We start from the raw sequence: 27,193 nt of genomic DNA, 5'->3' as shown, positions 1-27,193 counted from the left end.
TCCTAGTTGACATTTATCTCTGCCTTGGATATGCACTCTGCAGAGCTCTCTATGCAATTTATTCTCCATTGAATTTTGAGCTTTCTCATAGCTGAGAATCAAGATGGCTCAGCCAATTTACAGCTGATTCAACAGGAGGTCAATCTTAGTTTCTCCTTTACCCTTTGGGTTCCAAGGATTTCTTTTCTGCCAACGAAGGACATTATTTATAATCTTTCTCTTGTGTAATTTTCTCGGGCTACCAGTTTTTTTCCTCTTTTTCAAGTATCTTGTTGACAGTCTTAAAACCTGGCCAGTAAGATATTTAGCATAAGCAGAAACTAGTTGCATATGAATGGCTGAACTGCAGTTTTGTAAATTTGTGCTGACACCAGAAAGCCAACAAGGAAGTAAATAAAAAGCATTTCACATCTCCCATCCAAATAGGCAGTCTTCAAAATCTCAACTTATTAATCACTATTGTAATTTATAACTCTCAAAATATATTTTTTCTTTAAATCTAGTATTTTTGTTTTTCAATGGACCTTAAAGATATTGCACTGAAGTGAAACACTAGATATGTATACTGGAGTCTGCACTTAGATGAATAGAATGTTGTTTCTATTTCTAACAAGTATATTTGTTGCTCTTCATTTACTTGTATATTTATTCCCATTCCAAGACTTGTAATCCCCTTTAGGTATGGAGTAAGATGCCTGATAACTCTTCTTTTCAATGTGACATGAAACAGTACATGAGCAGGGAAATACAATATTAAAATGTCATGCAGATTTGTTTCTAATAATACTGTTATGTATTTTGATGTCTTCTCCATGATTTAGCTCTTCAGGCTCTGCATAGCCACTTGAATGCAAAATGAAGGTCCTGAAAGGAATTACAAAAAGTATCAAGATTATGAAAGGCAGTTCTATCATAATAATAAAAACAAAAAATAATTTTAAAATATATTAAACTTTTAAATTATGTTGTAAGAAAATGAAAACTGTTTTAAAACAATTAAAAAGTAAATAAATAAATTGTAACTGAAAACCCCACTTCATAGCTTTCAGCGACTTTGGCTGTCCTTGGCTCGCTGCTTGGTAGAAAGCTGTTCCTTCAATTACAAGTAGCCCTTTAAATAATTTTGACTTAGGGGAAAATATTTTTGTCTATCCTACATATTTCTTGGAGCATCTGAACTGGGGACATGATTTTTTTTTCCTAATCTTGCATCCCATTAACCGCTCCTAGTTTATGGCTTCAGATACAATCATAACAGCTGGCACAAAGAAGTTGCTTTAGGGAAAATCACAAGCTTTGAACTAGGAAGTGAATTGCTTGGACAGTATTTGTCATTATATTTGTCCAGATGTTATAGAGATCATCTTAAAGAGTAATTGTCATGACTGGCTGTCCTTTAACCCCATTCCAAAAACAGAAAAAAAAAAAAAAAATTGGTCCTTTTAAAATCTTGCTGAATTTGATGTATCAATGATTTGACAAAGAGTGTGGAGGGAAATACATCTCTAGAAACTGTGTGTGAGTTTCCCATTCCAATAGAGTCTTCCCTTCCTTTGTGAAAATAAGTTTACCTGCTTAGAATCTAACCCTTGTGAATGTTATTGCCACGTATTGATTAGCCTATATTTACTACACTGTTCATTTAAATAGCTTTTGGACAGAAATTACCTTACATGAAAGTAATTCACAGTTCTTTTCAGTTGCCAATTTCTGTAATTCATTTCAGTAACTCTTTAAAATGAAAAATATATGTGCCACAATAGATATCTGTTCCATCATTGCTAGACAGGAATAGTCCACTGTTAGATACAGTCCCCAGGGGGCTCTGGCTATCTGTGTAGTATTTTACTTTCAAGAATAGCAACACACTTTATTTGACAATGCCCTGAAAAATTAAACTTCCAACCATATATAACAGGATGATAAGCATTCAGAGAGAAGAGGATTTCAACACTAATCATTCACTGAGAGCAATGCAACTAGGGGAGAAAGAACTGACGTTGATGAAAAGCCCTAATTGTGCTAATGAAACTTTTTAATGTCTTCCACTGACAAGGCAAGCATTGGCAAGCTGCTTCTTCTTTGAAATGGATAAAGCATAGTAATTCAATAAATGTTCTTTATTTGTAATGTAATCTTCCCAAGCAATTTCTGAGTGTAGCTTTCATAAACCAGTAACACCCTAGTAAGCAATTTCACTGTAGCAGATAATTGTTTAAGGACTTGCATAATAGAGAATCAGATGCAAGTAAGTAAGGGTTGTGTCATTCACCCCAGGCATTGCAGAAATGAGCCACCTTCTCCTCCTTGTTCATCTTCACCTGCTGGTACTGAATGTGATTGTAGTAGCCAGTAACATGAAGCAGGTACTGTTTCTCCTGCTTTTCATAATGCCCATTTTAAGAAATAGATCAAAGCACAGGAAGGCAGGAAGAGAAGATGCCAAGGACAGCAGTATCCAAGGAAGCTCTAGTCTGAGGGAAACTAATTCATTAAAGATTTTTTTTCTGTAATTGTCTTGAAGGTGAAGAGGTTTCCAGAATTTTTGCTCTTCTCCCTGATACAATGACTTTCCCAGCCCTGCTCAGGAGAAATGCAGGGAGAAAAAACATACCTGGCATCCAGTGAATGTGTTGTGGTTTACCCCTCCTGCTGGCTATCCTAGAAGGAAGGGCATTGTAAGTTCTGTACCTATTGGATATGAACAAGGAGTTAAACTTTCCTTTCTCTCTGGGATATTTTTAGACAGTGGAAGTCTTTTCTAAGAACTTGTATAGCAAAACTATCTGATGGGTTTATAAGTCTTGTTACTCTGTATTTCTTTAAAACACCCCCACTGGTGATGTTTTTCTTGAAAACTGATATTAAAAGATTATGTAGAAGTATCTATTCATTACTTGAAACTAGTAAGATACAGTTGCTGTGTATCAACAGCAATGAAAATCTCTCCTTCCAAGATTTTTTTCTATCTTTGGGGAAGATTATAAGACATGGGGAAGATTACACAACAAAAGCTGCTCTGCATCCCCATTTTCATTACCCTTGTTTCTGGAGCTGCTAGTTACAACGTTATTGTAAGACAGTTGAGATACTAAGTAGAGAATGCATGATTAAAACCTGTGTGGATGATAGTAGTTTTTTAGAGTCATACATAATACACCATACATGGTTTTCCTAAATTTATTGTTATCTTTGGCTGTGTATCTAATGCCAAAGTCAGCTGGGATAAATCTGATATTCTTCCCATTTCTGTGGGATGACTTTTTTTTCCCCCCTAACTGAAATTTTAAATATTTCTAATGGAATTAAACACTGGACATTAGGATGCCTAATAAGCTAAATAATTTGCTTAAATCCAATTTGGATACTGTCCTAGTTACTGTGGAAGCAGTATTCAGCATGCTGGATATTGGCATTGCTCTATGAAGAAAAGGTTAATGCCATAAAAATTATGTGTGTTAGGATGGTTGTATCTTTTTAGCAACTGCCCACTCCATTTCCCAAAGGTTAATTTTTGTGCTGGCTTAGTGAGAATCTGATTCTGCAGCCCTTATGTTCTGTACTCAGATCTCCTACTGATTTTAATTTCTCTAAATCAACAGAATTCTTATGGGGAGGAAAGAGCAAACACTAATAATATTATAATGTCTTCCTATTCCTGAGGCAGTTGTACTTCATATTTACAGCTTTACCACACAGCAGTCAGTTCAAAGTAAACGAGCCTTATATGTTCCAAAGAACAACAGTTTCTGGCACTATGAAAAGTATAAAAACTGCACAACGCTTTAAGGCCATAGGACTAAAGTCACTAGGTAGTCATAAGAGAAAAGACATACTGATCTCAGTTCTAGCAGGTATCAATTAATCCTCTCCTGAAATGAATCCTTAGGATATTTTATATTCCTTGATTCTGTTCCAGTGGTATGGCCGCCTTAACCCTCTACCACCTGCCAGGCCCACATAGAGCCAGGCTGCCTGTGCATAATCAGGCTCTTCCTATTGTCCTGCTGTCATGCCAGCGTACTAGCTGCCTGCCTGAGCTGTGGAGCTGCTACCTTTTAATCCTTTTGCTCTGACAGGAGCCTACAGAATCCCCCACTTACTGCATTTTCCCACAAGAAACCTGTAGTTTTAGCTTCTGATGTTCTTGCCAACTTTGTAAAAGCACCCTTGCACAAATCTCTCTCCCTACTTTTCCTTCTTTTATCATTTTTTCCCACATGTTCACTTGCCGCTTCTTTCTTTTGGTACAGTTGGTTGTCTGGAGTTAAGCTGGCTAGCTGGATGAATAAGGCATTGAATGAGTAAGGATTTCCAAAAGGAATGATCAAAGTAGAGTTGCATATTAACGAAACAAGCATCTATTTTATTACATAATAATTTGACAGTGTCCCTTATTATATCAGTGATATTCATATTCTAAGCTAATAAATTTCTTACCATTTAGTCTAAAAATTTATTAAATACAGAGTATTTTTAAATGAGAAGCAATCTCAAGTAAGTTCTATTTAGTAAAGAGATTTAAAGCTTTCGTTATTAGTAATTGATGGTACCAACAATCGCAAGTTAACACAAAGGATCTTTAAAAGCTGGTTTATTTATTATTTTATTTTTACTCTGGCTCTTTACCTTTCCAGCTGCTCCTTGCAGTTCAGGATTCACTTCTCAAAGCAGAAAATGCTGTTGCTATGTCTCTCAGAAGTGACTTTTCAACTATTTCCTTCCTTGCTGCCTTCCTGAGTCTCCTGCTAATGCTTGACAGTATGCTTTTTGCCTGGAAGGTAATTGTGATGAGAAATGATGACTAAGTCAAAGGAGTAGCCCCATAGGTTATTTTTTTAAGGACCAATCCTCTAACATGTTTTATGTAGCACCTTACTGGAGGATATACATACACTTATATATGTGTGTGTGTGTGTAGGACTGTCCCTTTAGAAAAGGGAAAATTAAGAGATATCTTTGTTGCTACCAGTGTAGTGAAGTGGATGGGCAGTTTCACTTCATACCAATTCACCAATTTAGAGAAAATATGATTTTATTTTTAGATATGAATTACAATCAAGTGAATTACAATAATTGCAGTGAATCACCATTAGAATAGACTGTAATCATTAAGACTAAAGACTGCAAATATATGGGTTGAAGTAAATTAGAAGTAATTCACAGAGTTATAGAAAAATGTAGGTTTGAGGGGACTCCTAGCAGTCCTGTAATCCACAAATGTGTTGAGAGCAGGGCTGACTCCAACTTCAGGTCAGGGTCCTCTCAGCCTTTTCAGTGAAGTTTTGAGTATCTCCAAGGACAGAGATACTTTCCACCTATCAACGTATCTGAATAGTGATGAATGGAAATGGATGATTCCTGCAATGACTGTTTTGTAGGAATCCAGTTGTTTGGAGAAACACAGTTACTAACTTCAGTATGAGCAGGCCTAATACCTTCAACAAAGGTTGTCTTTTTAGTCCTGCTGTGGGCTTAGCCCTGTAACCAGAAGGGATAGTGTAGAGGCAGTGTTCTGCAGAAGGGGGGGCTTCTCAAAGTGCAGAGGCATCTGTCCTGCAGCAGACATGAAAAATGTGACTTTGTGACACAAATCAGTATAAGAAATTCCTGTGAGGTCTGTCCTCACTGGCTTGGTGATGGTGTCATTCATGGCGGTATCATAGGACTCTATGAATGCTTTGTGTCTTTCTAGCTGATTACTTTTTGTCACTAGACTTTAAGTTTTGCTCTTTCTTGAGTTTTCTGTCTTCACTGAATCCTCATAAACAAGCTATAAAAGAAAGCACATTTTTCAGAGAAAGGATGTGTGTGAAAACATGAATGTAACATGCATGTCTTGGTGTTGAATGGAAGTGTGCAGTACCCATGTTTCCTGCAGCTCTGTGGATTGTTAATGCTGAGGGCTACACCAGGGTACAGAAGAGCTAGGAGATGATGAGTATTATGAACTAGACTTCAAATATTTTTAATATTTTAAATTTTCAAAGTAATCTAAGAAAATAATCAGCTCCTTTTCTAGCTTTGTTGAACAATTACCTGCTAGCAATGAAGAGTGTCTAATTCTATTTGCTAAATTCTGTGGGCTTGTTTTTTCCTTTTTCTCCATTGAACCACTGGCTCCAGCAGAAACTGTTACAGAGGATGTACTGGACTCCTGCCAGGATGAGCTGCGTACATTAAATGATAACTAGAGCTGGAAGTATGTAGTGATTATGGTGCATAATTTATGATATTAGAGTATTTTTCTTTGCCTTTCGAGATAAAGTTAGTGTGTTAATTTAAAATCACGTACAGACTTGTGCCCGAAATTATCTTTGGAATCTTGTATACCCTACTTGTTCATGATACAATTGTTAAGGACCAGGCTTGGTTATGGAAAGAGATAACTGCAAGTTTTACTGTGCAGCTGCCCCTAAATTGAGGAATCCTGTCTCAGAAGGCAACCCTCACAGTTCTATGCAGAGTACAGTCTAATTTCTTTTACACACTTTTGGATGGTTTTACCTTTCCCCTCCTCTGTATTTCAGAATATTTTGTTCCCCAGTCATGGAATTAGCAAAAGATAATGATGGCAAATGTGCAGAGCTAAAAATTAGTCATACTTTAGTTTAAATGTGGAATTTAAAAATGAGAGAGTGGATTCATCCAGGTAGAGACCAGGCTATAAAACATCAACCCTGCAAGCAGACTGAGCATGATTTTTCACACAAGTTTTCCTGCAAATGAACAAGGTCTCCTTCAGTTAAAACAGAAGTTTACCTCCATCTCTCTGGTAACTTCAGCTGTTGCTTACAGATCTTCAAGCAATGTGTTTACAGTATGTATAAAGGCACTAGGGACTGCTAGAGTCCAGTTCCTACAGGCAGCTAAGCTGTGGGTGAGAGCGTAAGTAACCACAGAAATGTGGCTGGATGGGCTGACCATTTCCTTCCTTCATACTTCTGTGTTTTCAGATTGATTAAAGTTTTATACTGATGACACAGAACCTTGAGGAATGGGCAAACATTTACTTGAAGCACAGCCCCTTAATGGCTGTACAGAATGTTTAGCTGATAAATTGTATTAATTAGTCTCACTTTATAATAAAAAATGTACAAAAGAGAAGGCAAATTGCAATGCAGCAAATTGCCATATACAAATATGTGAAATTAATTCAGTAATATGTAAAGGGAATTTTAGGATTGGTCTGTAAAACCTTCAGGCATTGTACAAACATCTGAACTAATTTTGTATTATGTACAAAACTGGCTGTACAGATACATACAGTGTGCTGCACAGGACAGGTCTGTGTGACACTTGACTACTGCACCATGAATAGGCTCTGCTTATGTCAGCTACTGTTCAGTAATCTGCTGCATCAGTCTTCTAAGGTATCACTGATTCACTCAGAAAGGAGTTTTCTTTCATCAAAAGAAATTGTAAGAATGATGATATTATGGGTGAATGAGATAAGGAAGTCTTATTCCAAGAGCCTGAGCTTATGATTTTTATTGAATCGATTATGCCAAAGATTACCAAGTTTACAGTCAAGTTTGTGCAACATTGCAGTTACAGAAAACATTTCTACCAATGAAGATAATTTTCTAGGAGGTAGGCTTTTCCCTAAGTTTATCTTGGGTAAGATTAAACAATTATTATTTGAGCTTTCAAATATAAGTGTTTCATTTAATTTCACATCGACAAAACTGTGCTCTGTATTTTTATTTTGACTGTGTAGTGGTAGATATGCTAATACAGCCTAATATATGCTAATGTACAGCCCTTAGGTACATGGTGTCCCTCTGGCATCCCAAATTTCTGTTCTAATCTATAAAGAACTTGCATGCAATAGTACTCCTTAATTTGAAGGTAGCAAGCAGTTTTAAGATTGATTATCTTATTGATGTAAACACTGACTAGTCAACTAATAAGCTATGATTGTTACTCATTATATCAAGCTCAATCATTTTATTGTTGTCTTGTCCTCCTCCTCATTGTTTCATCTCCATCTGCTCGCTCTCTCATATACTTGCACTGCATTGTATGTATGAGATGTCCAAGCTTTCTGGGGCAAAATGTTTTCTTCTATGGAGATAGGGTCCAGCTCTACATAATACTGGAATACAAATGCAGTATTAATGCTTATGCTGCTACTGCTGCTACTAATGTGACTTTTTTCTCACTGTGTGACTCTTGAGAAGTTAATTCCTATTTTGATGCCAGTTTAGCTATGTGCAACTGAAAGAGTAAATTGATCACATCTCACTAGAGCCCTTCAAAATAAGGGTGCTAAGTCTTAAGCTAGTCATCAAGGCTTGTTTCATTATTGTTGCAAGTGCTATCATCAGAGGCTGGTATTTCTTAGGATGGAATGAATGACATTTTCAGAGGATGATTCATCCTGCCCTAATGTAGTGGAGCTTAGTCACCTACCGGAGTTGTCTCTCTACGAAAGACATACTAAGACCATACGAAAAACTTAGATTTGGTGCCTAACTTGTTTGAATCACACTGCAAGTGTTCTGGGCAAGCTTTCATTTCTGATTCTGTGCTGGTTCTACACCAGCTGCTAGAAAACTATTTTTCTGTTGCATTAGGATGGTTCTACAAGCATGAATTTTAGCTGTAAATGCCCCAGGCTTTAGGACTGAAATCACTGCATATCATTAAACAATTTAATTAAACAGTTAAAATGTCCTTTTAGTTATCTCTTAACAATATCGGTTATTAAATACACAGGAAGAGGCCATTGTATATTGGCAGAATAAAGCTTGCATCAAATAACTAAGTATTATACAATGTTCTTCTAAAGTTTGTATGCAAGTAATTCTCTCTCCTGCTGTTTGCCAAATTAGAGGGATTTTCCTAATTTTCTTCCTGGATAAAGCCAGGAGGTCTCTAAAAATTCAGTTCATTCTGTTTCTTCCCTGCTGCTGTCATCAACACAGCCCTTCAGAAAGGGCTGGTGTAGTGTAGTAGTGCGGAGATGTAACAGGGAAACAGCCATGGAGTTGCCAGCTGCTGTCACTCTGATAAAGCACGAAAGAGGTAAAGAGAAAGGTAAAAACAGTGGGATGATTTTATACCAATTCATGTTTTCTTCCCATTGAGAAGGCTTTGTTGGATTGGCTTGCTTTCTTTACTGCCTTTTGCCACAGCAATATTTTATAACTAGAAAATACTATAAAAAGTGGTGATGTAAGCACATGAAAGGTTAGTGAATTTGGTTTGGAACTAGAAATATCTCCTTGTAATGAAGGTCATGATTTCAAAGTATTGCAAAACAGTGCAGCTAAGGTTTCGTGTTGTCTGCCTGCCCTACATTTTGTCTCTTGAGCTGATATTTCACTTAAAATTAGGTAACAAACATAAAGAACAAGATAAATCTATAAGGACTATCAGGGGAACTCCTGCTCTGAGATCAGTGGCATTATTCCCGAGAAAGTTAATTTCAAAACCAGTCTGTCTGTCATCTGAATTTCAACTGACAATTTTACCAATAGCCTTCTCAAACAAAAGTTGTTGGTTCTGGGTTTTTCTCTGCCATTCTGCTGTCATTGCATGTCACTGCTATAAATGAGCAGGGAATACTGTGACTGCAGAATATATTTAGCTGGCTGCATTAGTCACTGGGGATTGTGTTCTGTGCTTCTATTTGTTTGATTTAATACATGTTTGCATATTCAACTGTGCAGCCAATAAACATAATGTTCATTATAATAAAAAGTATAGCTCTGGTTTTACTTCATCAGCTAACTGCATATTCATGAAGGCATGCCACTGGTGTGCAGGCCATGCTTATAAAGTATGTCTGCAACAATGGGAATTTGTTTATGAGATTAAAATAAAGCAATTATTGTCTTTTTGCATTTGTAATGTTCTAAGAATCTTGTGCAGCTTGGACCTGCCTTACTATGCATTCTACCCTTCATTATTCTACCAAATAGTAGTCTACACCGTCCAACAGTCGATTTCTATGAAGAGAACAGTAGCAACTGTCAAGCACACCCATGGTTTTTACCTGGTAGCAAGTCAGACAGAAGCTAATTCAGATTTTAACTTAACTTTATCAACTGCAAGAAAGCAAGCATTTCAGGCTTGTTCTAAGGGAAAAAAAAATATCTTCAAAATGGCAGAAGAGGAAGAATGGACTGAGGAAGGATGACAGTACCAGAGCAGGCCTTACCTGTATAAAAATTAAGACAAAGTTTATCATTATTTTCACAAGCCATCATACAGAGCTTTAAAAGAAAAAAATAATTGACATTTTAGTATACTTTCTGCTTTAATGTTTTTTGGCATCTGGTCATCTACTCTGTAGTTGAGCCTCTTGCTATTCAATAAGGTGACCTGACTGGTTTCTCACCTAATGATCTTCACTCTAAAAACTGAAGGTTGAAGAAATGGAATACTTAATTCCCTTAATTCCTCAGTGAAGCATCAAGTTGACAATCAGTCAATTCGCCTACCTTTTTTTTTTTTTTTTTAATGAAAACCAGATCCTGACATTTTCATATCTTTGTTTTTTTCCATCGGTCACCTGAGTTGCCTCAGATCACTCTGAGCTGACTACCAACGAAGCTGCCTTTAAGACTCTTCCTTTACTTAAATTCTGTATTCTCTGGTTTGTAACTATTAAATGGCCGGTCCACCCACCTGTAGTATTTGAAACACAGGCACTAGATTGAGCCAGATAATACAAGTGACTGTTTTATCTAATAGATTTATTCCAGCCCGTTGCACACCATGTTTTTAAATGATTGGAAGCTACCTATTACAGCCTAAATAATGTCACTGTTGCAGAGTAAGAGAAAAGCATACAGACACTGTATTACTTTTCACTGTAATGCTCCTTAATAAGACCTTCTATACTTGTGCTTCATTTAATGGCAGCCAGACACTTGTTAGCATTTGTGTATCAGCAGAAAAACCAAGCACTCAGGATACAGATGTATTCCCATACCACCAGCAATGGTATTAATTTTGTTTAGCCTTAATGAGAGAAGGCCAAGAACATTTCTTGCTATTGTTTACATCTACCTCACGGTGGGGTGTAGAGAAGGGAGAGTCAGATTCTTCCCTACAGGTTCGCAGTGACAGGAGGAAAGGCAGCAGGTCCAGGATGGCACACAGAAAATGCTAGCTTAATATAAGGAAAAAATGTTTTACATGTCAGGGGTTGGACACTGGCACAGGTTGTCTAGGGTGGCTGTGGAATCTCCGTCCTTCGAGATACTTGACAATTGACTGGACTGAGCAACCTGGTCTAATGGGACCTGTGTTGAGCAGGTAGTTGGACTATACGACCTATTCTTTCCAAAATCTATGATCCAAAATCCTTCATGGTTTTTGATAGTAGCTTCAAAAAAGCTTTGTAAACCCAGGACTTTTTATGTCCTCTAATTCCTATATGCAATAGGTCCATTGGTATAGCCACAAAAAGAAGTTGGCTTGCAATAGCAAAATGCAGAAGTATTTTAGTAGATGGTTACTGGAAAAAGGTTGACTTTCCCCAATGCCAGTTTTTGAAAGAAATATGCCACCAGTGTTTCCCTGAAGCATCTACCCAAATACAACTGAAGAGCTGAGCTTCATGCTCATTGCAGTCCTGCTGTTGCCTTTGGTCTTTGGATCAGGCCTCATATCCTAACAATGGGGGTATTTGTACGCAACTTCCAGGATGAAATTAAGATTTTTATGTGTGTATGGTAATGGATATTGGGCTGTTCTAAGGAAATGGAGAAAATAAACTCTGTGCTAGGCAGAATTCACCACAAGATGTCTCATGTCTCACTATGTATTTTTCACGGAGGTAGGGAGCTATCCAGCGAAGTCTGGTGAGCGCAACGCCGATGACATGATGTAAAGTCTTCTGGCAAGTATGTTAAGAACGCATAAAAATAGACAGGCATGAGGAGTGTGTTCTTCAAGGGCTGACTGAAATAAATGCATGGAAACTAACATCACTGAATATGAACAAAATTCTCCAGAATGGAGAAAAAAACGAACAGTTAAAGCCAAAGTACAACACTAGAAAAATGATAAATAAGGGTGATCAGATCTCATTTCTTACTTCTAATGGCCTTTACTAAGTAAGCCAAGTGGAATTTTTAAGGCTATGGTGTCCCTTTAAAGACAGTTTCCCGGACACATAACATACTGGGATGGGTGTGTGGGTGTGTACCTTTAACTTTTTATCTGTTGGTGTTGGGAATCCAGACTAGAGCCGGCACATGCGTGAATCCCTACAAGTGCTGGGTGCAGTGGTCTATTCTTAATCATACATGCTATACGTGTATTTTTCAGTGGAACTCTTCTGTGTCCATACGTATAAGGTTTCTCCCAGCACTGGAACACACTGTCCTCTTACTCTGGGATGTTACTTGGGTGAAGACAGCTTCGTCTGCAGCTACCCATTTTCTTTATAGCTGTTAAACAAAAGCTTTGGCCAGAAATTGCTTTAATAGCTAGCCACGTACAAGAGGATTTCCATGCTGAGGCCCTTCCACCCCGGCCGATCCTTTTGCCCGCCGGGCCCGGCCAGGCTGCGGCTGCCGGCGGGGCCGGGGCTGCGGGGCTGCGCGGTGCCGAGCGCCCGGCGCTTCCCAGCGGCTCCGGGAGGGGCGGGGCGGGACGGGGCGGCGGGGGGCAGCGCCGGGAGCTCCCCCGCCCGTGCACGCCCGCACACAGGTGCGTGTGTCGGTGTGGCGAGGGGGACCCGCGGCACCCCCGCCCCGCCGGAGGCGGGGGGAAACCGGGGAGGGTTTTCTTACTAATCGCGGCCGCGGGGCCGTGCCGTGGGAGCCGTCCCGGGGCCGGGGAGCTGTCAGATTGGCCTTCACCGCCGGTGCGGAGTCTCCGCCCGCCACTCCCTCCCCCCTCCCCGCCCGGGCCGGGGTCCGGCGCGGCTACTGCTCCCCGGGCGGGGCGGGGCGAAGCCGCCCCCTCTCGCCGCCGCGCTCCGCCCGCCCGCCCGCCCGCTACACGAGCCGGCGGCCGCGCTGGAGCCGGTGTGAGCGGCGGGCCGGGCCCCCGCCTGCCCTGCCCTGCCCGCGCTCCCCGCCCCGCGGGCTGCCCGCGCTGCTGCCCGCCGCCGAGCCGCCTCCGTCCGCGGTGGATGCCGCCGGGGAGCGGGCGGAGCGCGCCGCCGGGGAGGGGGGCTGCCGCGGCCGCCGGAGCCCACGTACGTGCGAGTGCCCTCTCCGCTCACCAGCATGCTTTACTTCCAGATGGTGATCATGGCAGGGACCGTGATGCTGGCTTACTATTTCGAGTACACGGACACCTTCACGGTCAACGTGCAAGGCTTCTTCTGCTACGAGGGCGCATACCGAAAGCCCTACCCGGGCCCGGAGGACCGCAGCGCCGTGCCCCCGGTGCTCCTCTACTCGCTGACCGCAGGCGTGCCGGTGCTGGTGGTAAGCAGGGGCCGCCCGCGCCCCAACTCGGGCAACTTGTTGGGCTGGGCCGGGCCGCGGGCCCTGGCCGGAGCGGCGCCGCCGGTGGGGTGGCTCTGGGGTGGGCACGGCGGCGGGGACCCTCCGCGCTCCCGGCGCCGCGGGGCTGCAGCCTGGCCCCGCGGGCCTCGGCGAGCAGCGCTGCCGGGCCCGGCCCCGGCCCGTACCCCAGCCGCTGCCCACCCCGCGCCTCTGAAGTGTATTTTTAGCACCGGTTTATGTAACTGCTAGTGCCCGTGTTGCCAGCCCCGTTCGACTCCGTTTGGTAAATGCAATCTTCCATTTCTCGAAACGTGTCTCAGTTGCAGGTAGACGGGCTACCTGAGGAAAAGCCACTTGTTAGCAACCACTCTACTAATATTTTGCCCACTACTAATTAGAAAACCCCTCTGTCCGTTTAGGTTTTTGAAAGTAAAACTGATATGTGCAAGGAACAGGGAGCAGTTGTGCCTGATTTAGTTGTCTCCATATGTCACAGTTACTGATGTGTGTGCAAACTAAACCTGTGTCTCTAATTGAACATGATCTTCTGTCAATCAAGTTTAAATAGGTGTATCTAAAATGAATTTTATTTCATTGATTTTCTTTGACTTTTGGGGAAAACGGCTAAGAGGGAAAAGCAATGCGATGTCTTCCCTTCAAGTTGTTGAATGTACTGTTTGTGTTGTCAGATAACAAGGGCATTAGCATCATTTGATAATCCCTGACCATACTGTGGGGCAAAGACAGGGGGGGAATGAAATGGAAATATTTAACCATGGGGTATGGATTATATATAGACTCTCCAGGTGCATGCACACTTACACATACAGAAACTCCTTATAAAGACTTTATTTTAATCAGCTGTAATCATTAGAATAATAATAAAAAAATTACAATAAGAGGTGTCTTAAAATGGTAATTATTAGTTTCACTGATTAATTAATTTTCAGGAAAATAAGAAAAGTATGAGAAGGGAAAGCTTAATCAGGGTGATATTATGGTAATCCCAGACACGATTCCCTTCTGCGTTGTAGCGCCATGAGGTCTCAGATGGTATCCAACATAAAACCCTCATGGTCAGGCTCAGCCTTAGTATTTGAAACTTTGTTCTTTTTTTTTCTAGGGATTGAACTATATCATTTGGCAAAACATGTTATGTAGCCTTTTGGTTTCATTTTCCTTTTTATTTGTACATCAATTAGTTGACCATTTTATTACCTGTTTGTTTGCTCTTTTTAACCCCCAAATGCCATTGAGATTTCAAAGGAGGTTTTTTTGGTTGTGATGCTTTTCTGTTGTTTGCATGTGATATTTGTTTTGATTTTAAATTATTTCTTTTGTTTGGCTCAGGAAATTATGAAGATTGTCAGATATTCATGATTTACATTTCTTTTTCCTAATGTGTCAGCAAAATGGATAGGTAGTTTCCATTCATTTCCTGCATGCTAGATTATTATGTTGGAGAAAACACATGACGTTTTGGGTTGGCAGTCTTGTAATCAGCCTTGCGAAAAACCTAATAATAGAATGTAATGGTATTTGTGCTTCCTCTCCCAGTCACCAATCTTGTGTGCAAACGGCATACGTTGGGAGGTCAGGGCATGGAAAACCACGTTGCAGGTGCCTGTCTTGCATTTTTTTTTTAAACAAAATTATTGTAATGGAGAATTCAGCCCCTGGACCGCCATGCCTTCAACAGCATTAAGTTCAATTATTAACATTATTAAATGCAACATTTTCCAGGCTTTAGACAGAATTCTGTTCCGATTCTCCTGTGGCAATCCTCCTGGACTCAGCGTTTGCACAAGTTGGCTCTTGTTCAGTTGTGCAGGATATGGACATTGCTGTTGCTTGTTCTTTTCATTGAGAGAAGTGGTGAAGGTAATACTTTCACCAAAGCAACTTAAATGCTTTTAACAGTAGATGAACTTCCCAAGATTTCGGAGATGAATTAGATTTCTTTCAATTTCATTTGCTTTTCATCTGACAGCTTGAACATAAATTTTTCTGTGTAATTTTTGGGGGTTTTGTCTGTAAATGAAATACAAAAATGAATGTGTAACAAATCCATATTCCTGCCTGTGAAGATACAAATGTAGACCAATGAAGGAAATGGATTTCTATGAATGAAATTGTACTTTTTTTTTTTTAATCCCCAAAATCATTATAGTCATGGAATATAGTTTATTAAATACTAAGATTTGTGAGAGCTTTGAAAAAATTTTTTTTCTTTCTTTCTGTTAGTTTGTTGTGTGGGGTTAATGCTGTTTCTGGAGTTTGGAGATAGTGCGACAGTGTTTACCTTGGTGTTCAGGGTATCTGTTTTTTAGTTTGGGTTTTGGGTTTGTTGGTTTTGGGGTTTTTTGAGAGATGGAGCTTGTTGAATTGGAGCCATAGAGTGCTTCAAGGTAACCCAGGTTGTCTTAATGTGACTCAATCAATGGCTCCATTGCACTGAGTTTTAATGAAGTTGGTCTAAAATCTAAAATTAGAGAATAAATGAGTCTTTCCAGTGACTTTCCTCTTTCCATATGCTGCGGTAGCTGGATCTGTCTTGATGAGCATCTCATCAGCCATGGGTCTTTTGCTGCTGTGAGGCTGTCACATGGCTGCTCATCCAAAACTCCTGTGCCACATCAGAGCTGCAGTAACAGACCCAAGTGTCAAGCCATGAGGTAGAGCTGAGTGTCTGGTCACAGGGCAGCAACATGCATGTCCTGAAACATAAATAATGAGCTTGGTCATTTGACAGCCATGTACCTGTGAGTACCATGTTAATCCTGGAAACTTTCAGATTAATCTTTAAAATGCTACTTCTTGGTAATACATGTCTGCAGCACTAGTGCAGCGTTGCTCCCGTGCTTCCATTCCTGTGTCTAGCTGCTTCCCCATGCCACCTGCCCCCATGCCATCCAAGGACAGACGCAGTTGACCTCAGGTCCTCGGGAGTCTGATCTGGGAAATGGAGACCCAGGGCAAAAGCAGAGACTGCTTGCTGTATTGTAATGCTTTACTTGCAGGTGCTCTGGTGTGGGAAAGGGAAACTGTGACTGAAGGAAGAGGTTTTGTATTCTGCACTTGGGACTTTCTGGGTTTGTTTATCTACAGTCTTTGGTCAAGTATTTACAAACTATTAACCAAATATTTTGTTAGCCCTGAAGTGGTCAGGCTGTTGGACTAGATGATCATTGTAGATCCCTTCCAACTGAACTGTGTTGTTCTACAGTATCTCCTAGGTCATGTAGGAGCTAGTAAGAAGTCAAATTATTGTGCTATTCACTTCAACAGTAATCAATTTATTGTCCACGAATAGACATATCTGCTTCAAGTCCCTGCAACTTCAGAGTTGCCCAGAGAAGCTGTGGATGCCCCATCCTTTGAAGCATTCAAGGCCAGGCTGGATGAGCTTTGAGCAACCTGGTCTATTGGAAGGCATCCCTGCCCATGGCAGGGGGATTGGAGCTAGATGGTCTTTAAGGTTCCTTTCAACCCAAACCATTCTGTGATTGTAGGAAACCTGTAGAGGAATCCAGCAGCCATTCTATAGGATGAGCAGAGCTTCTCCCTTTCCCTTTTTCCAGTTGATTTGCCAGCTTTTATGCAGGTTCCATGCAATGAAGCAGGATGTGTTACAATATTGGGTTTCTGTGTTCTATGGACTATCTCTAAAGGGTATACGCTCTGTTCTTTATCTGTCAAATCTGTAGTTTGAGTTCCTTCACTGGAGAATTTTGAGGGCCCAATTGTATGTGTGTGTTTGCTTTGTTTTTAAAAACAGACTGAAAAAACTGCAGTGTAACGTATTACAAAATACATGGTCCATTCTAATGTTAGATTATTATTGGTGGAACCAATAATAATCCTAAATTGTATTTTAGGCACAGGTAAAGTAATGTCTTGAGTGAGTAGATGTGTTTGCATAAGGAGCATTAGGCAGGCTGACAGTGAAATGTTCTACAAAAGTAAATGCAGCTGAAATTGCAATTCTGATTGCAATGTAAAAGAATGTAAAAGCCGGATTCTGCGATGGAAGAATGAGACTCCTGCAGAGACAGTGCCCCTGTGGGCTCCCTTCCTCCCATTTGTCTTTGTGACTCAGGGTTGGGAGAATACTGCTAGCTCTGCACTCCCATCATTTTACTGTCGGTAGCACTAATATCCAGAAATTTCTGTTACACTGTGGAATTCTTAATATGCTATTTTTAAATTTTTATCTTTAAATCAAATGCAAAGAAGAAATACACTCTTGATTTGAGTCTATTCAAATACGTAATAAACATAAAAGTGCTAGTTGAGAGCTCAGTGCTATTTAAGCCATTTCCCAAGGTGCCAGTTCTTGCTCAGTGGGCTGGCTGCTTTTTTAGACTTGTTATGACAGATGTAGCTTGGGAAATATACGTCAGTCTAATCCTTTAGCTTCCAGTAAAATGATTTGTAGAACTGTGAGGCTAGTGTCTCATGTTTTCAGAATCTATAGTATAATCAGTTCTGCATTATTTCTTTCTGATAGATCTTAATAATTTTGACCTCTCTAAAATACTATTAACTGCGCACAAGGATTCTTTTAGAGTCCACACGCTAATATGAATTACTTAAAATGTCAAAACTGTTTAAGCAATAATGGCTGTAAAACTCAATGTATTGGACCTACCATGTATGCTGACTGTTGTATAAACGCCAGGAGGAAATAATGACACACTTTCATTAGATGTGTAAACAGTTTTATTATGCAAATGTTGTTTGTTTTTATTTCCAAGTAACAAGCGGATGATTACAGTACTTATTCGTAAAATATACACTGTTCTATTTGCCTACATGAATTCCTAGCATATTAATATTTTCTCTGTAAACCTATTAAAGACTAATTAGTTTTAGGATTATCCTTTTAATATCATCATTGAAAAAATATCTGCCATTCAGACATAAAATATTGTGCTGTATTTTTTTTTTTAGTAGACTGGATGAATCTTTAAATTGGCACATCCCAAACAAGAAATGGATCTAAAAAATCGGGCATTCTGCTTTCAGCTTAGCTTTAGTCAGGAACTTTCTCCTTTCTGATCATTTGAGGAAGGAATTTTGAAACCTGGCAAAAAAACCCCTGTAAAGTGAGAGGTGCAAATCATTGTTCATTAATTGAATTTACTGTACCCTGATGCTTTAAGAAAAATGAGGACAATTCTGTGAATAATGAGAAAGAGAAGCTACCTTTTGAAGGATCAGCATAGATTTCATGTCTGTCGTCTTCGGTGTCTTTGCTGGTCTCATAATAGTTCCAGGTCTAGGTGGCTCAAGAGTAGTTGAATATGCAGAGACCTGAAGGAGATGCACTGTTTCTTTCCAGCACATAAATGTAGCTGATGTGATTGGGCGTGCTCCTATCTCACTCTTCCTTTGTGAGCCTGTTAGTCCCTGTTTTCTTTCTGGCAGCTATAATTTCGTGTGCTCTGGCATCAGGGACTGATTAGATTTTATCAGGCTGAGTTTTCAAAATGCTGTTTTCAAAGCAGCTTTTAGTTAGCCTGTAGTTCATTGAAACTGTTCTACTCTGGTATAACTTAGTGCTGAACATGAAAAAGGGTGCTGGATTGTGATTCGGTTTGGGGACATCAAAATGTTCTGTTATCTGTTTCTTATAACTTAAGGGAAAAAAAAATAATGTAGAACTAAGGTTCCAAGAAAAGTATTTCTGGAAATGTCCTCTATGAATTAGCTGTCCCAGGAATCTGTAAATTTACCCTCATACCTGAGAACCCTAGATGCTCTTCATTCCTGAGCTTAGTCAGAAAAAAGCACTTCCTTCACAAATGTTTCTGTCATCTATTTTAGGCTGATTATTTTTCTGCTTCTTGGTTGGTACCAAGTTGCTTTAGTTTCTATGGACACTTTGATACTATTGGTAAAAACTAAAGCACAGGGGCAGAATCAAAGACTTTTTACCTGCTCTGCTACTTGAAGCAGAAGTGGCCTCTATGCATCCTGAAGGAGCCTAAGCTGTTTTGTCACTTCTGCTAGAAAGAAATCAAGCAAACTTGATAAATAATGTAAGGATGCACAGTTGCTAGCAGCTCTGTGTTACAGGGCAAAAAATTTGAAGAGTATGCAGTGAGGTATTCAAGTGTTCATTTGTATGCACCTTTACAGCAAGTTAGAGGAATCGCCCAGCAAAGTGGGTCTTTCGGGTCCGTTCTGGTGTTCTTTTTGGGGAGCAGTAAGTTTTTTGCTAGGTAGGTAGCTGCAATAATTTAACATCTCCTAATGCTGTTTTTGAAATGACAATGGTAATGCAACAGAAGATGGGAATTGCACATCCAGACTGGTATGAATTGGGTAGAATAAACTTAGCCCCTGAAATAAAATGGAAATGGTTTTACTTGTATGAGAAACTCTCTTTAGCTCCTTGATATGTGACCTATTTCAATAATCCTGGAATATTTATTAATTAACTAAGCTTATTTACGTGTCCTTTTCTTGTTGGCACATTTGACAGCTGTTAAGACTTTACATGAAGAAGGAATTGCCAGAGTACTTTGTTTACTCTGTGATCATGTTGTTCTTGAAGGGCACATTTGATCTCTCTCTTCATAGTTCTGTTTCAACCTGTGTGCATAGCTGCAGCTTCTTTTCCTTTATAGTTTTCTTCTTCCATTCTCACGTGGAGTAGGGTGGGGAGAAGAAAAAAAGACATGTCAAACATGGGGGCTTTTTGTTGTTTTTGTTTTGGTTTTTTGTTTTGTTGGTTTGTTTGGTTTTTTTAAATGTGTGAATGCTGGGGACTTCAGAAAAACACTGTTTTGAAAGGGGGGAATGCCAGCAGGAGATGTTGAAGATAAGGGAAAATTTATGTCATGCTTTTCCTTTGTGAAGGAATAATTGCAACTTTACTTAAGAACAAAAAATAAATCACACTGTTAAGGTCTGCAGTAACTTTGTATACCAGATGTCAGTATTTGCCTGTTGAGACACATCGTAAGACAAATATGTGGTTTGATAGTCTGATGCTGGTTTTATCTCAGTGTAAAACCACTAATCCAACAGAGCTGTAACCAGGAGAAACAAAAGATTCAGAACCATTGTGGGTTTTCTTGGGAATTCTTTATGTCTGTCTTCCTCTTGTGCTGGGATGGCTTATGTGAACTGTAGAAGTTATGTTTGTACTTCCAATTGAATGTATGATATCTGCTGTGCTTGCTATGCATGCTATTTACAAACACTAACAATATCGAAGCCATATGCTTCATCCCTTGATGGGCTCTCTGGAAGTAAAGTGGCAAGCAGATGTGAACAAAGGCGGACAGGGTTCTGTTTGCAACAGCTGAATGCCTGCTTGTCCTGTAAATTATGCACTTATGTTTAAGTGAGAAACTGTTAATCCAACTAATCCTGTGCGATTAGGGAATTTGTATGCATTGTTTATAATGTAAAAGAGTAGGCTTGAAGTAATGATCAGTTTCTCAACCAAACAATTCTTGCTTCATCATGCAGAATTGAGGAGATGGGTGTCCATATGATATATAATAAATGACAGCCAAAGTAGAATTGTAAGTAGCTTTAGCTGTGTTTTTCAGCCTTAAAAGCAGTGTGATGTTTAAAAAGCTTTACAATGCTCCTGCAGCATCTCTCAGATACATTGGAGTGATAGCCCAGCTTTCAACATAAATGGTTCTTATTTAGCTGAGGTGTGGTACCTTATAGAAGGCAAATAAAAAGCCTAGCTGAGGTGGATATACCACATCTCCAGTACTCAGAAAGCATGTACATGTGGCATGCTGTTTTAATGAGGAATACTATTGTAAACATGCTAGTCCTTTAGTCACTCGTAGTGCAGTGAACGTGATATTAGAGAGCAAGTTATAGCCCTTGCTATCTGTTCAGCAACCTGGCTTTGCAAAGATCACTTCTATTAGATGATCAGTTGGAAGGTTGGAATATATTTATTTTCAGTGTAAAGCACTGAGAAGTCATCAGTAGAAAATTACTGTTTATATCACGATTTTTTTAATCTACTATTAACCTAATAAATAGTTCAGTACAGCTTCAAAATTGACTCTCAATCCTGGATGCCATTTCCTGGAGTATGAGGCACCATAAAACCCCCTCTGGTTATACTGGGTGAAAACTCAGTAGGCTGTGGGTTCTGCTTCTACTTACCATCTGGACAACGGACACTGTTACCGGTAATTTTGCATGTATTATATAAACATATCATAGTTATCCATTGCATCATTATTATACATTATATATTCATATGAAAATGTCATTAACAATATATCTGTAAAACCAGTTATAAGTGCAATATAGCTATTTTTTAAAGGGCTTTCCTTTTTACAAAAGGTATTTTTCCTTCTCTGCACATATTATTTCTTGCGGGTCACCCATGTAAAGTTAAGGAGTGTGTATGAAGACATTCATTCCTAAACTAGACTTTTCTTCTTTTCTAAATAATAATAATTTTTAAAAGCTATCAAGAACAGAAGGCAGCCCAACAGTATCCTACTGTTCTTATTCTTTTTTCTTTCTCTACGTAACATTTTGAAACACCTGTTGTTTTAGGCTGGTAGGTTTCATGCTGTCCCTATATCTGATCCATAGACATTTTGTCATTCAGACTCTGAATAATATTAATGAGGATTTTCTTTGGTCAATTTTTACTTTTGCTTCTTTATAATTAAAGTATTAAATAATAGAATCAGTAAATGGAACTCAGCTTCCCAGTATAGTTATTCTGGGTAGTAATAGGGATTTCTGTGACCTGTCCATAGCAATTTAGGGCTCAGACATGACTGAATTAATTCTGCTTAAAGACTTTTTAATCACGGGTCAGCTGAGCTGCAGTAAGCAACCATGTGCAATTTGCAGCCTGCAGGGAGCATGAGGTGAAGTATTTGAGCTTGACCTGCTTTAATTGAGACTTGGGCCAAGACATGTTACCTCTTTGGATTTTATGGAGTAGGTGCACAGACTGTCCATTACACAGCTCTGCTCACAAGTGGGGACCTCGTATGGTCAGACTGCTGCAGGCTGGTGTCTGAAGGCTGACCTCCCCAATCGCAGAAGTGCTCCTTGCACTTCTCCTTGCATTAGTTCATCTCTGTGCAGAGCAATGTGTGGACCTGCCTGAGTTTCAGCACATGCTTAATACTAGTTTGGTCATACATAGGTTGAGCTTGGTGTCCAGAGCCTTTCCATAGTTTCTGCCTCTCTTGCTCCTATGGGGGGTGTCCTTGGACCTGTTGGGGTATATCTGGGCTCTGCCATGAGGCTGCTGCCATCATGCACTCAAACTACACAGGTGAGTCTGAGCATCCAAGAGGCCTGAGGGAGGAATGAGGAGCTTGTCCTGCATCCCACTGTAGGCCACAAGCGTGCTCACGTGGATGGTGGTAAGGACAGTCTGGCTGTGACGATGGTCCTCTTTGTGAAGTGCTCATGCTTGACTGAAGTCAGTGCCTCAGTCAGCCATGGGGACTCTGCTTTGTGAAGTGCTCACGCTTGACTGAAGTCAGCGCTTCAGTCAGTCATGGGGACTGTGCAGAGTATTTAGCAACGGCAGATGAGGTTTCTAGGCGGATTGACCTTAGGGTATGTAAATAGTGCGTGGACATCTGCAGCTGGCAGAATGAACATACATAGCTGGGGTTTAAGCTCTATCAGACTTCGACTTCATAAAGGGATCTGGCCACCCAAGCAGGATATACATTGAGCCTTTACTGCCTAGCTGTTAAGTGATTACTGTGAAACTAGGCTTCTCTGTAAAGCAGTAGGAGATTTGTGCATGAAAAGAATTATACAAGAGCTAGGTTTGTACTAATTGTTAATTAATTATCTTGGTATTTGTGGAGTTTAATCACATACTTCAGTGCTACTTGGAATAGCAAGGCTTTCCTGAGATGAAGCAGTGTACGTGAGCGTGTGTGGTGCTGATAAAATATTTTTATGGAATCTCATTCATTTTAAGAGTCAGTATTGCAGTTTTACTCAGTATTTCTTTTATTTGTGAATTGATTGTGATTGCTGTGTGATTAGAAGGAAGTCATAAAGTTGGGATATTTCTTTAAAAAACTCAATATATTTATGTATGTGAGTGTGTATGCACAACATGCTGCCAGAAAATAGCCATGTTTACAAGGTTGATTTGTATCTGCAGTTTAGTTCACATGTGTTTTAAACTTTGAATGAAAATAGCAAAAAGGTTTAGTACACAACACCAGAATACCTGAAAGGGTTATCATATCACCAAATGTATGAAAGCACCTTTCAACACTGCGTACTTTGAACTTCTCTTTCTAGTCTTAAGTTGCTCAAATAATAAGAGATTACATCAACACTGATGAAAAACACAATATATGTTTGTACATTTACATAATAATTATGTATTTTATCTAATATTCCTTTATTGTCTTTACAAAGACCAAATGCCAGCTCTTATAAAGTCTGCCTTGAAGACAGCCAGTGTCAAAGCTTCACAAGATCTAAAATTTTTAAACAGACTCATTCATCCTTAAAATGCTTCTCTCACCACTTGAGCTTTTATGAAGATATTTGATAAAGCCAGCAACATGTTTACTGTTATTTTACAATTCTGTGTAAAGGAGGTGATCCTTGTTAAGGTAAACCATTATGCTGTATTTAGGAGTGGAAGAAGATGCAGTCACATAGTGAAGAAGAGTAGCTGGGCTTACTTTGGCCTATAGACTTCGTAATTAGTTTTCAGAATACCATTGCATGCCTAAAAGAGCTGTTTTTATGCTCTGCTGTCTTCACAGCAAAGTGTACAATCTCCCCTCTGTCTTGCAGGCATTTCCTGTACTAGGAATTTTTTGCTAAAATTTCCCACTCTTGCTGCTCCTGTGTCAGCTCATTGGCTGCTGTGCTAATGAGGGCACTTGGGACTTCCTCTTAATTCAGGCACTGCATTGTGTAAACTCCTAAACAGGGTCAGATAACATAGTGTTGCCAGCTGCACATCTGCAGCCATCTGGATTTGTGGCAGGAGCAGTAAAATAGACATTGTGTAGCAGAGCTGAAAGAGTGGTGAGAGTGGTGCAAGTCATATTTGCAGAAAACCATAAAGTAAATGCCTCATATTTCATCTACAGGATATACAGAATCATTATTGAAACAGTCTTTCTACATGTATATGTATCAAAGACAAATGGGATATGCTACTGCTGTGCAATGTTCTGTGAAAAAGCTTGCTGGCTGCTTCACTATCATTGCATTGTTAAGAGAAGAGGTAAGTGATTATTAAAACTTAGGATGCTCATGAACAGTTCTCTGCTCCCACTTCTATGCCTTCATTAAGATTCTATTTCTAATAAACACCACTTCAGTATATTAATTTATTATAATAACATTCTTAAGGAGACATAACTGCGAAATTGCAGCTTTCAAGTCTGAGGAGAGAAAGAGATGCAGGTAAATGGTCACCCGTTGTTTTGTATCTGGGCTTATGAGTTGTTTGGGGCATATCTGAAGGAGGGACTTCTGATCTCCTTTTCTTTCTGTTCCTTTCTCACTGACCAGCATCTCTAGTGACAATTCCGGGAGTATCATCATGGTCTTCCTGAAGTCAGTGAAGCTTCAGAAGTTAACTTTGGTAGAGCTACAGTTTCATTTGCTTTGACTGTGTCACTGAAGTTGCACTGTGTCCCAAGTTGCAGTTTCTACTTTTCTTTGGTCTTTTATTTCCTGGCTTTCACAGGTATTAAAGTGTGGATTAATACTGTCAGGGTTTGTTACTCAGTAGTTTTACTGCTGGTTTGTTGTATGTACTGAATGTACGTATTACACACGAGTAAACCCAATGTGAGACAGTTCAGAATAAAGTCATAGCTCTAGATCAGATGCTTCCCATGCAATGGCTTTTAAAGTGGTTTTAACTCATTTTTAATGACACCTGGATTCTTTGCAGTAATGCTTGCAGTGTCAAGACTATAAAGTATTATGTTAGAGGAATGACTTTAAGGTAATAGGCTCAAGAGTGGGCATTAAAGTTTTGGACTCTTCTTTCTGATTGATCTGACCTGGTAAACTTCTTTCCCAAATACTTATTTCTACTATCCTTTAAATTTGACTTGGCTTCCTAATTTGGTTTTATTATCTTCTTGGGCATTCATAGCTGAGGTCCATTTCCCCCCTTTGGCTGAAATATTGCTTTTAATCTAGAATGCTGTAGGTTTTCACAACAAATCCAGCCCCTGTTGAATTTAGTGGGGAAGTTTCCTTTTATTTCAACTGGAAAAACATAATGGCCTGAATGTACTTGGTGGGTTGGCAATTATACTGTAGCCTAAGATAATTGTAAAGGAAGGGATGCTTATACAGAGGCCATTATAGTAGGAGTGGAGCTAGTTATGTGCTTTCAAAGAGTGCTATTGTGAAGATAATTTTTAATAAAAAAGTACAGAATTATTTTAATGAGACGTCTGTTGAAATTTATCATTATGAAACAAATACTAATTACAGTAACAAACATAAGTAAAATACAGTTATGTGTGTACGTTTTTCAGGCACACATATTTTGCTACAGAAGTCTAGAAAACAATTCTTGTGGAATCTTACAGGTATTGATCAGATATGCAGCCTGTAAGGCTATAAGCGCAGGGTGCTTACACTGCTACAGTGTTTGGTCCTTCAGTTTCAGTTGTTCGATGATGGGTGGCATTTCAGTGAATGTGGCTTTCCTTGAACTGATCTTGGGAATAATGTATCTGCAAAATGTGGCTGGCCTGGAGTAGAAGTGAAATAGAAGTAAGGCAGTGTGAAAAGCAGGAAATTCAGATATTCTCCTTCCTCTGAGCCTCTGAGAACAGTTGGCTCCAGTCATATACTGACTGTAAAACCACTGCTTTGTGACCAGAATCATTAAGAGATGCCTTTTATGTAATCAGTTTTTATTCAAACAGGGATGAAAGACCGTTTATATCGAATTTAGCAATTGAATATTCATCCTGGGTAGAAAAGTGCAATTGTGTATATCACCTAAAGGTTTAAAGCATAAAGTAACATCACTGTTGGAAATGATAATTGGTATGGATATCATAAGCATTGGTATTGTGCTCGTCAAGGAATAATGTTTTCAATGTGCACAGAAGGGTTAAGAAACCAATCTCCCTCAACAGACAGAACAAAGTACTGTTTTCCTGGGCAGGCAAGAAACAAAGGGGTTTACCAGGGCCAGGCCATAAGGAACCACAGTCCTTTTCACATGTATCACTTGAAGTCCAGTAGAAGAGTTCCTTGATACAGCTGAGCGCATAGCTGAACGTGCTGTATGGAATTAATCTTCTAATAGGGAAGGTAAATGATAGGGCTTTGACCATTCTGTTTTTCATTCACAAATATTATGGTGTTTTAAAGGTTGACGCTAAGCACCTGAAAAAAGAAAAATGTTGATGTAAAGTTCTTCAGAATCTTCAATCAAATAATTATATGTGACAGCCACCTTTTTCTGGTATCATTCAGATCAGGAGACTAAAATTAGTTGATCTCTGGTCATATTACAACCCATCTTTCTAATGAGGTGTGTTTGTAGAGGGAAGCTGTGGTGCTTGGAAACTTTGGATAATTGCATCCTCATTTTTGTAAAAAAAAAATAAGGACAGCTTAAACCCCATATGAATTCCCTATTATAAGAACCTTGTCTGGACTATATCTGCCTGAAGTAACTTTACCTTTTGAAATGTAAACTGATGCTTTTTAGAAGGAAGTTTTGAATTAGTTATTTCTCTTCCCCTCACCATTTTCAGATCAAAATTGCTAGTTTTTTT

The 27,193-nt window shown here is 39.5% G+C and overlaps 1 protein-coding gene across 4 annotated transcripts in view; it reads left to right on the top strand.

The window, feature by feature from the left end:
- Window positions 1-27,193, top strand: part of PLPPR5 (phospholipid phosphatase related 5) — a 191,164-nt gene that overhangs the window by 132,787 nt on the left and 31,184 nt on the right. The window contains exons 1-2 of one of the 4 annotated variants that reach the window (XM_037403638.1): window positions 12,694-12,829; window positions 13,212-13,400. In XM_037403638.1, coding sequence (XP_037259535.1) covers window positions 13,212-13,400 — 189 coding nt within the window. In that variant the 5' untranslated portion in view covers window positions 12,694-12,829. Of the gene's footprint in view, window positions 1-12,693; window positions 12,830-12,948; window positions 13,401-24,362; window positions 24,658-27,193 lie in introns of those variants that run through there. The other 3 variants (XM_037403636.1, XM_037403637.1, XM_037403639.1) reach the window with 3 other exon arrangements.

The sequence above is a fragment of the Falco rusticolus genome, chromosome 11, assembly GCF_015220075.1.
Source record: "Falco rusticolus isolate bFalRus1 chromosome 11, bFalRus1.pri, whole genome shotgun sequence".
NCBI lineage: Eukaryota > Metazoa > Chordata > Aves > Falconiformes > Falconidae > Falco > Falco rusticolus.
The sequence above is the reverse complement of the archived record's forward strand: the minus strand, read 5'-3'. Positions and strand labels throughout refer to the sequence as shown.